Source organism: Chenopodium album, chromosome 19 (assembly GCF_948465745.1).
Source record: "Chenopodium album chromosome 19, dcCheAlbu1.1, whole genome shotgun sequence".
Lineage (NCBI taxonomy): Eukaryota > Viridiplantae > Streptophyta > Magnoliopsida > Caryophyllales > Amaranthaceae > Chenopodium > Chenopodium album.
In genome coordinates this window covers 8,934,678-8,946,237 of record NC_137852.1, presented here as the reverse complement: position 1 = coordinate 8,946,237, position 11,560 = coordinate 8,934,678, and the positions used below count along the sequence as shown (strand labels likewise).

At 33.6% G+C, this 11,560-nt stretch overlaps 1 protein-coding gene and 1 pseudogene across 3 annotated transcripts; both read right to left on the bottom strand.

The window, feature by feature from the left end:
* Window positions 1-798: 798 nt before the first annotated feature.
* LOC145595593 (uncharacterized) lies at window positions 799-6,421 on the bottom strand. Of its 2 annotated transcripts, XM_081652008.1 has the most exons (7): window positions 5,672-6,421; window positions 5,434-5,584; window positions 5,237-5,339; window positions 4,076-4,168; window positions 2,157-2,227; window positions 1,357-1,491; window positions 799-1,269 (listed from the first exon to the last, which is right to left on the bottom strand). In XM_081652008.1, the coding sequence occupies exons 1-7, from the start codon at window positions 5,770-5,772 to the stop codon at window positions 1,126-1,128; spliced, it is 798 nt and encodes a 265-aa protein (XP_081508134.1). In that variant the 5' UTR covers window positions 5,773-6,421; the 3' UTR covers window positions 799-1,125. The 2 variants fall into 2 exon arrangements, with proteins under 2 accessions (XP_081508134.1, XP_081508136.1); XM_081652010.1 differs by lacking the exon at window positions 4,076-4,168 and having other exon boundaries at window positions 5,672-6,414.
* Window positions 6,422-7,243: 822 nt separating this feature from the next.
* On the bottom strand, window positions 7,244-10,933 carry LOC145595062 (probably inactive leucine-rich repeat receptor-like protein kinase IMK2; annotated as a pseudogene). Its single transcript, XR_014102907.1, has 4 exons — window positions 10,762-10,933; window positions 10,565-10,640; window positions 8,645-8,925; window positions 7,244-8,274 (listed from the first exon to the last, which is right to left on the bottom strand). The product of XR_014102907.1 is annotated as a probably inactive leucine-rich repeat receptor-like protein kinase IMK2 (transcript).
* Window positions 10,934-11,560: the final 627 nt, after the last annotated feature.

Below are 11,560 nucleotides of genomic sequence, written 5' to 3'. Positions count from 1 at the left end.
CGTTATTATACCTAGGGTCACATTAACAATTTTAATCTTTCTCAACTTGTTGATATCCCATAGTGCTTTGAATTTTTTAATTTTCTTATTTTTATCTAATATTCTAGTTTATTAGTTTTTGTCTATGTTACTTGGAGATATACATTCTAATATAACACTGTAAGCGGAACTTTGAGAATATAAACAATAGTCAACTTATATGTTTTATACTTTATACTTCGTAGTGATCTTTCCGTTCCATGTTAAGTATGTTTGAGATCATACCGAATGCATCATATTCATCAATGAACTTACATCTGTTAAGCTGTTAGGTACCCTAACGTTTGCTAATTAATTTAGCAAAGGAAAAGTGTGAATGTGATGGAAAGAATGCATGATGTTTACAAGAAAACAGGGGATGATTTAGAGCTTGATTTAGAGCTTTATAGGTGGCTCAATAAGAATAGACTCGGAGAGCATGCTTACAAGTAGTTACAACTAATTTTGTATGTTATAAATTAGACGTTTCAAAAAAAAAAAAAAAAAAAATATTATTATTAGGTCATGATCACTTACACTTGAAATTTCTTACACTTTGTAGACTTTTAGTTGAGTCAGTGTGTATTTCATCAGGTCTAATTATGGATGTAATTAGTTAAAATAATGACCATAATACAAATAGATTCAAAGCACACCCTAAATCCTTTAAAAAATTAATGATGAATAGTGATGAATTAACCTAAACCCAACTTGATTGATTCAAACTATATTTACACGGATCACATCTCATATAACAATACTACTTTCACACTAACCACATCTCAGAAACCTGTACAACTTTTTTTTGACATTCCACGATACGTTGTGTTAGAGTCAAATACATTGATGAGGACTTGATCAATAGATGTACAAAACTACTACATGTCTATATTACATTTCACTAATTTTCCAAAGATGTAATATGGCATTGCTACAGATAAAGCACTGATAGCTGTGTACTGTTTTGAGCATGAAGAAAAGGTTTATAGAAGAGGAAATATTTACTCTTTCCTCAAAGAATTGCACTTCTTATTTCTAACCTACTACAGTCTGACCTCATACGAACACTAGCTCTGGGAAGCAGAAGCAGGAGCAAACACAAAACAATCAATTCCCTTCTTCCCCGACATCCACCCTAATATAATCACCTTGATATAACACATAAGCATTGACGCAAATGTGCGCAGCACCAGTACGGTAGACTGTCGAGCAACTCACTGTAGGACATAGAGAACAATTACGGTGACGATCCTGCCCAAAATAAAACCCACTGGTATTAGAAGTGTGGATTTTCAGAAAAGAAAGACAAGCCTAACAATTAAAACAATTGAATTGCACCTGAATGTGCATTTCAAGAACATCCCTATCATCCTTACACCTCCTGCACAAAGTACATATCCAAGGTCTGTGGGGCACAAACCCAACTACAGCAGGAGGTGCAGCTTGAACTCTGACAGCTGGATCGATTTCTTCCTACATTGGAAATTGAACAAAAAAAGATAAATTTAAAAAAAAAAAAAAAAAAAAAAAAAAAAAAAAAACTAAACTCAAAGAATCAATAACCAAAAAACAAAATCAAACAACAAAAATTCCGATAACACTCACTGGTCATAGTATCATAAAATAACACCCATACATCATTTATATATTTCATGTTTTAAATGTTTGTCACATTGTCCCAATCCTTAAATAAACCACTACTATTTCACCAAAATATTCATGCCTAAAATTTCTTCCTAACCTTCTAGGGCTTCTATCACAAAGCTGACGTGAAAATATGTTAGGAAATCCAGCCAGAATCTATTTTTATTCTGCAAAATGTGACAATATATTCTAAATATCCTTAAACAATGATGTGACTATCATTTGCAGATGGAGGAGTCAAAAAATGAAAATGTGAAAATGTAGTGATGCTTAAAAGTGACAGAAAGATAATCCCAGCAGCAATCTATTGTATGCATATCTCAAAGACCTTTGAGAGATTAAGCGCAATCTATCATTAAATGCAGTTATTTACAATGAGAACTACATACATATTTGAAAAGCTATCCAAGGCATGCACATAGCAACATTTTTTAATTTAAATTATCTTCAATAGCACGAGCACAAGAATACCAAGAAGATAGAAATTGCCTCACATTGCCAACATATATTGAACGGGCATCAACCTCCTCCTTTTCAGCTTGAGTCGGGTTAGCACTGGTAGATTCTTCAAATAGAAAAATAAAGTTAATTAATAAACAAGATTCAAAACATTCGCCAATTTCCTTTATAAAAATAAATAAATAAATAAATAAGGATCACCAACATGTCAATATAGAAGAAGATAGAAATCATGTATTACAAAAGCTTTGTATAGAATTAAATTTTACAGATGCCAAAATAAAGCTTCTTAAAGCAACTCAAATTCAATTCCAAAACTTGCAATAACTAGGGGGTATTAAATGGTAGATCTAGGGTTGAGGAGCTATAAAATTTAGCAGACAATGGAATAAATTATTTAGCATGTAAATAAGATTGTGAGATTCAAGCATTACGCCATATTCCAAAGAAAATTCAAAGTGCAAATTTATCTTCCCCTTCTCTAGCCCCACCAAAACCACACCAAATTTATCAACCATAGTAAGTACTGCTAGGAGAGTATTGTTGTTTGGGTTTTGAGATAAAGAAGGGAGTATTATGATCAGTTCTGTCCATAGATACCCAAGATATTTGTGATAGCTAACAGCTTTATCACAGATATTAATAATGTAATACTCCATTTCTTTTAGATTCTGATAGAACAAATTCGTTTTATTAAGTCTTAGGCAAAGAAAAATTGCGCATGGGTTAGTGGGGAGTCTGGGGACTATTGAGTTTGTGGGAGGAAAATCATACGGCATTAAGCAATCTCAAAGGGGCACCCCAAAGAGGAATATGGGGAAATCGGAAAGGGGTGGAGGAAATACAAATTATAGCTCTAGAAGTGGTTTATACAGATTGTGCAGATAAGATAAAGGCCAAGAGGGAACATAAAACTATATATAATACATACAAAGTATTTATCAAATTTCCGCAAGTAATTAGATGCAATACTTACGTCACATCAATCTCCTGGTTACCAGGCTTTTGGAGGCTATTAGTTAACCACGGATGTTCAGCTCAGACTGCATCTAAGGAAAATCCTAATAGAGAAAATTAACTTTTCCCATTATCCTCATATGTTTAGTAAAGAAGTGAAAAATAAGTCTTATGTTGAAATCAGTTTTTCTCAATGATAGAAAGAATTTCCCTTAGTCAAGAAAGAATGCAACATTTTTCCTCCCTTTCCCTTAGCTTCCTCCACATCCTTTTTTTTCCTTTTCCCTCCACCTTTTATAGCACAGAACCAAAACAGCGGAAAATGAAGTATAGACCCTAATTCCCAAGAAAACAAATTCAGTTCAAGTTGTTACGGAGTATTTTTTGAGCCAAACATAATCTTACATTGAATTCAAATTCCTCCCTTACACGAATACACGATGAGCAAATAAATTCAATAAAAAAATATATAAATATTTGTACTAAACTGCATGCCCAAACAGTAAAAAGAACCTTTGAATTAGGTTATGTTTTAATGAAAAATATTTATATATACCTTTTTGCCCATTTGAAAAAATTGAGATCTTTAAAAAGTAACAATATATTAACAATGAAAAATAGATACTCCTTTATCCCTTGAGAGAACTCACTTTTAACTTGAGGTCATCCCAAAAAAAAAAAGCAACAAACCAACCACAAGCTGACTACTCAATCTTTGAGATCTTGTTGCCCGGGAAACCAAAGACTTATTATACAAGTATTAAGCTAAAGTTTATTACTTCCCTTAAGCATACATAGAGAAGAATAGCAAAGTTTTTTTCTTCGGTTCTAAACTTAGCTATGACATCAAACAATGAAACAAATGTGATGTGGCATAGTATTCAAGGATGAAGGGGGTATAGAATATATGGGACTTATTTCATTGTTCCAAAAAACATAACACCCACAAAATCAAATGTATTTAAGACCAATCAAAAGTACAAAAGAAGGCACTCACGAGCAACATTCTCAGTTTCATCCTCCAGCTTTCGAGTCTTTCGAGTCTTCAGAGATGTGCCACTGGATGCAGCTTTGTTAGTCCCAGCAGCCACTGCAATCAAAACCCGGCAAAGTAAGGAAAATCATCAGAAACATTGATTACATCCAAAATACATAATTGCAATGCAATCAATTTTCTTCCTGCTGTCCAGGTGCAAAAATTAACCAATACTATACCCAAGTCTGATTCCTATTACAATAAAATCCAACAGCTCTTAAATGAAACTACAAAAATAATCCAAACACGGATCGAACCCGATAAAACTTGCATGGAAACAGTGCAACTGGTCAAATTAAAACCTTCCTAACTTATACCAAACTTCAACAAACTCTAACCATATATACCAATCAACAATCATCAAACATCCACAACAATCAACATATAACAGTGTGAGCACTAACCATAATTAGCACAATACATATAAAATTCCAAAAGTTCATCCTAATTCCTAAAAATCAAAACAAAAGGGAATGAAAAGCTACTCAATTAGCAGAATAAATATCTAACAATAGCGTTATATACACGCATCCGAACAAAACCCTAAAATCAAATTCACTAATTCAGTAATTCTCAAAATCAAATTAACAAATCCCCCAAAACCCTAATTACAAAAATCCATCAAAAAAGGGGAAAATCACAAAACAGCATAAAACTCCATTGATTTAATACAACCCAAAAAATAGATAAAAGTAATCATACTTGACATTACCTATAAAACCAAAGCCCTTAAGTCACAACAATCATACAAGTCACAACAATCATACATAATCTTAAATTGAATTCAAATTCCTCCCTTACACGAATACAAGATCAGCAAATAAATTCAATAAAAAAATATATAAATATTTTCTCATTAAACTGTACAAAAACTGCATGCCCAAACAGTAAAAAGAACCTTTGAATTAGGTTATGTTTAATGAAAAATAAACATCATTTTCCCAACAAAACAATACTAAAGAGTAACACCTAATATTGATTGCTCATAAATCCAATAAGCAAAAAATCAGCAAAAACCCTAAATTATAACCAAACAATAACCAAGTTAATCAAATAGATTACAAAACTAAAGAAAGCAAAAACCACAACACATTAGAAATAAGTCAATCCGAAACCAATCACCTTGAGAAACTCCCATCTCCTGCTCAACCTTCGCCTGCATTTCACGAAGCGCACCAGCTTCATCCTCAAGCTCTTCAAGCCTCTTCTTTGTATCTTCAAGCTTCTAATCAATTCAAGAAACAACAAATTAGGGCAAAAAATAGCAGAAAAAAAGGGGATTAACATTGAAAAAAGAAAATTAAAATTAAAATCAAAACCTGGGATTTAGGATCTTCAGCAGCATCGATTTCAGCGGTGTCAGAAACATCAGCATCGATCTCCTGCTCAACCTTCGCCTGCATTTCACGAAGCGCACCAGCTTCATCCTCAAGCTCTTCAAGCCGGCCTCTTCTTCGTATCTTCAATATTCTATTCAATTCAAGAAACAACAAATTAGGGCAAAAAATAGCAGAAAAAAGGGGATTAATATCAAAAAAAGAAAATTAAAATCAAAACCTGGGGTTTAGGATCTTCAGTAGTATCGATTTCAGCGGTGTCAGAAACATCAGCATCGGGAAACTCGCCATCGTTAACAGCGACATCTTCTTCTTCGCCATAATCGTCGTTCTCAGGTGACTGAAGCTCTGGTTGCTCCATTTTCTCTCTTTGTGTGAGGTCTGACAAGTCTCTTGAGATTCAACTCAAATTTTTAAAAAAAAAAGAGAGAGAAAAATAAAACAAGAAGATTCTGGAAGAAATTATAGAATGGTGAAAGAAAACTAGATTTTCAGTAGGAAATGATTAAATGAAGAGAGGGTTGGGTAATGAAGAGAGGGTTGGGTTTTAATAGGTGTTGAGAAGGGAAAATTGTGTGTACTATAAACATGATTTTTGCAATGAAGGATGGAAAGATCACATGATTTTTTATGATGGAAGAAAGAAAATTATGCAATGATAATTCATTTGCAATAAAGGATGGAAAGATAGACATCATTTTCAAGAATGGAAGAAATAAAATTATGCAATGACAATTCATTTGTAACTCATTTGCAATGAAGGTAGGGAAGATAGACATAATTCTTTAAGAATGGAAGAAAAAATATATTTTCAGTGATTTGAAGAATGAAGAATACGGCTAGGTTAAGGTCTTAGGGAGATGTGATACATATATATATATAGTAGATAGAAGTGGCCTCCCAAGGCCACACATGAGGCCCAAAGTTTTTTTTTTGTTTTTTTAAGGCTTAGAATAATATTTTTTTTGTATGGTCATATGACATATGTAGCCTAGAGGTGATCAAGGTTAGCACAATAATTCCGCCCGAAGCTTGGCCCGGCCCGAGAAATGGGCATAAAAATTTTTCTTCGACCCGGCCCGGCCCGCCCAATGATCAGCTCTAATGTACCCATGTATGGTTGTTTATTAATCCACGATCCGATTCAGATCGAAAATGGAAAATCGGACCAATAAATGGTTTGTTCTGATTGATTGAATTGAAATGATCCTAACTTATTGGAGCTGAACTGAACTGAATAAGTAGGGACCAAATTCAAACCAAACTGCGATTTTAAAATTTAGTTAAAAAAAAATCTAAATTTTTAATAGTTCTATGGAAAACTTGAAAGCGATTTTAAAATTTAGATAAAAAAATCTAAATTTTTAATAATTCTATGGAAAACTTGAAAATAAAAATAATAAATGAAAATAAATATTTTAACATCTTTTCATGTATGTTCAGTACAAAAAAACCCATACAACTAACATTTTCTAAACTTTTTAAGAAACTAGGGATGTCACGCGCGCGCGTTGCGCGCGAAACAATATAGTGTCATTAGCGAGTGAGGCCGGAAGCGTGACTTTTTTTCTAGTATATATGCTTTTTAATGGACATTGTTAGTAAATGTAGAACCAATAGTCGTTTGGATCAGGTTTCAACTAAAAATGAGTTAATTTGGCTAATTTAGAGAAGTTCACTATATAAAACAATCATTTTAAACTTTTGATAAAAGAGCCTTTTCAAATGGCTGATATTAGCTCAGCAATATAAACCATGAAGCCATCATAATTAGTACAGAAATCTTTCAATCACTGAAACAAATTTTACCTTATATTATTGATATGCCAACTGAGATTACAAAACACAAAAATAAAATGTAGTTGATAGCTGCAATCTAACCCCATTTTGATTATCACACGTAAAGGGCAGCAACAGTCACCTTATTTCTTCTGGCAAACTCCTGTCCATTGCTTCTTTGACCTCTGACTATGTATTTTCCATGTACAGTGTACACTCTCTTTGAGTCACCAAATTTATACTCATCCACAAGTCTTACAGTCATTTTCTGCAAACCCCAAGATTCCCTTCCCAAATTACATAAAACAACTCAAATGCTCAACCAACCAACCAAACAGCAAATTTTGACATTCAAGATAAAAAAACTGGTCAAATATTTATAGTGGAATATATCACAAGTATTTATATAGTTCAAAAAATCCAACTTCCAGAATTCAGATCAGTGATGGCTTTCCTCTGCAGATTCCTCGGGAGTTTCAACAATGAGCTTCAGATTAATCTCCTCTAACGGCTGAAGAACCTACTGAAAATCCAGCCTCGCATCAGGCGAAGGATCAACCAATTGTAAGGCTAATTTCAATGCGTTAAGCATTTCATCCCCTGTAGTTGAAACATCCCTCATCAGCTCCAAATCAAAAACCTCATTAGTCTACTCTTCCTTGACGGTTGATGCAACCCATTGCGGCAAATCTGTAAAGTCCACTGACTCATTAGGAGACTTTCCTGTCAAGAGCTCCAATATGACCACCCCTAGATTGTAGATGTCAGTTTTTGTGGTTGCCTTCTTAGTCTTAGGAAGCTCAGGTGCACAGTAACCTACTGAACCAGTTGTGGCAATCACAATGGTGTTTGCAGAGTCGGTAATCAGCTTGTGTATCCTATAATATGATATTATGGGGTTATTTTGCTCATCTAGGTATACATCAGTAGAAGTAAGACTTCCATGAACTAAGCTCTCTTGGCTATGAATATAGTTCAGTCCACGCGACACTCCTATCATGATCATCCTCGTTGGCCAATCGATCAAAGTTTCTGGTCCTCAAGCTGCAAAAAATATCCCAAATAATATGAATATGGTCATAATTTAGGAATTAAGAAAGTATATCACCAAAATTAAGTTTCAATATGAAAAGTAAAGTTCATAATGAAGTATTAGACAATTAAAGATCAACATATACCATCACCTTAGTCATATAAAACATCCCAAATTATATGTATAAGGTCATAATCTCAGGAGAGTGATCACCAAAATTAAGTTTCAGCATGAAAAGTAAAGTTCACAATGAAGTATTAAGACTATAAATTTACTATATATATTATCAACTTAATCATATAAAACATAACCTGGCATATAACATACGTAGTACTTCAAAAAAAGAAGACAAGAATCATAGATATTAGACTTGCTTCTTACCATAAAGAAAGTAAGACAGATTACCCTTAGACATATAGTCAAAAGCAGCAGCTTAAACAACATCTTCTCTCCTTTAGGTCCCAAGTAATAGGCCCTAAGGGGAAGATGATTCGGGTGGCGAAATCCTTCAAAGTGCAGCAACCTCTATCTCAAACTCTTTTAAAGTCTTTGCAAGCTTCTCCCTAAGCCTCTTAACCGCGACTTGATTTCCATCCTCGAGTGTGGCCTTATACACGGTTCCGTAAGGGCTCTTCGCCATTATCTCTGCAGTTGCACACACTCTGCAATTGCACACATCAAATCATCAGCTATAAACACAAATGGTCCATCAAAGATAATCTTCAACACGCTCAGGCAACCATGGGAAGTATGTAATCATCAGCTGTAAACACAAGTGGTACGGTTTCACATGCTCATTAGACATGGGAAGTATGTAATCTTGTGATCAATAACACTATTCTACTCGAAAAAGAAAGCTTATCAATGTGACTATTTCACCTACAAGCAAACATGATACCTAACACATAAATAAAAAGGCAGAGCACTTCAATACTTGGCTTATGATTGTCCGGTAAATAGGAAAGTATTTGTATATGTCAACAATATGCAACTAAGAACTTGTGGGGAGGGGGGAGCTGGGGAGGGGACATGTACACAAAATAAGTTCAAGCTATTATACTTATAGTTTCAGTGACACAACTACAGAAATAGAGTTGCTTGCTTTACTTGTCAAAACAATATTAGATTGATTAATTTAGGGTATACTATGCATCTGCATTAGATATATGAGAAAAATATCAAAGAAATGCACTCTCAAATACAAGTAAAAAGAAGCCCAGTACTTCAACAAGAAAATCTTTAGGGAAAAAAATTGAACACATAAATATATTCATTGTTGGTTCATATAACAGTAAAAGGGGATGTAATCAAAGCAGTACTGTATTTTCCATAAGAATCAGATGAAAATCCCTAGAAGAGTGAGTATATGAGCTTCCTACCCTAACCCCTAAATAGTGAAATAAACCCAGAAGAAGGGTAAGTATAATGGAATAAAGGGAGATCTATTTGAAATTAAATTACCATTAAGGGAAAATATAAGAATAGTAATTAAAAAAGGATCCAAATCAAACTCCAGCAACATGTACACTCTCTCTTTGAGTCACTAGATTTATTTTCTGTAATCCACCATCCTTACAGCCATTTCCAGCAAACCCCAAGATTCCCTTCCCAAATTACATTAACCAACAGAAGCTCAAATTCTCAACAAACCAAAAAAACAACAAATTTCAATATTCAAGTTTAAAAACTGATCAAATCAAACCCAACTTAGTTCAATTCCTAGATTCGTATTTGACCCAAGTTTGTAAGATCCCAAAACCTTAATCCCAAATTTTCCCAAACAAAATCAAATTGAAACAGATCAAATGACAAATTATGAACTACATCAAAAACTTAAGAGAAAGAAGAGTTACAAATTCTCGGACGACACCCTTGAAAAACAAGGTAGGAAGAGCAAGCCCTTGACCCAAAAAGATCAAATCAAGCCCAATTTAGTTCAATAAGTTAATTTCACTCAATTGCTTGGGCAAAATTATAAAGAGTGCTCGTTTCTTTATTCCTTAATATTCAGCAGAGTAGCAAAACTCTTAGACTTCCCTATCTCTTGACATTTTTCAGTCTCGGTGTCAAGATCTTTTTGCTTACCTATTTCCTTACATTATTTAACCCCATTGACAATTTTAAGATGCCAATAGTAGGCAGCCTCCATTGAATCAAGCAGTAATTATCGTATTAAAAATCAGATACTTTCCTTTTTTAATTTATCAAGAATAAGTTCACAGCCAAAACCCTAGTAGGTACCAAATAATATATACATTTGAGTTCAGCTAGAGAATATCACTAAATCAGCAGGTGTTTTACCTCTTTTTCCTTAAGCTTACAGTCCAATTTTGAGAAGCCGTCCTCAGAATCATATTGGCCTGAATGTAAAAGCATCCTTGCAAAAAAAATGATCCATTTTTTCACCAAAATTTTTACTGAAAAGACGTTAGAGTTTATAAATAATACAAAGTTGTTCATTAAAACTAAGCAAAACAGAAGGTTAACGTTCGACATACCTCTGGTCTACTCTACAAGTTAAGGTTTTACTGATCATGTTCCGCAGCTCTTCATCATTCATTTTAGTTTGTGAATAACCGAAGATTGTAACACTTATACATACATTTCCATTGCTGTCGCACATCTCATTGATATAATAATGAAAGTAATTTATGTATAGAATTCATATCTTTAACAAAGAAAAATACCTCAGGAAGAAAGCTTTCTAAATTGAGAGCAAAAAGGGCAGGAAAAATCTTCTTTCTGCCAAGATCTTCGGAGGCACCAAATTGATGAGTCAACATTCTTTGCAGCAATTGGATTTGCAGCCACACCTGCACAAAGCCCAAGAAATTGAACATTCATAAAGAAAAAGAATAAGTGATGTATTAAATGATAATATATTTGGAGAAATTTTATGATTACAAATTTTGCACAAAGCTATAATATAGGCCTAATGCCTTTATTCACAAAAGCAAGAAATCCAAACAATGCAAGTGAGTGAACCTCTTATCATTCTGTAAATGGGCAGACAAATCAATACAAGATTCCATTGTAAGAATTCAACTAACATATTAAGTTGGTTGGTGAAGAATATTAAAAAGTAAAAGAGGGTGAGAAGAAGACGAAGAAAAAGAGGAGAGGTTAAGTTGTCAAAAAAAGTAATGGTGGATCTAATAATAATCAAGGTATAGTATGATGATTGGTTATAACTTTAAACCCAAAAAAAGAAAAATGAAGGATCTATAGAGTCTCAAATTCTACAAAAAAATCGTGTAAAATTCTATAAAAGAAAAAAAAAACACAACGGGGATTTCA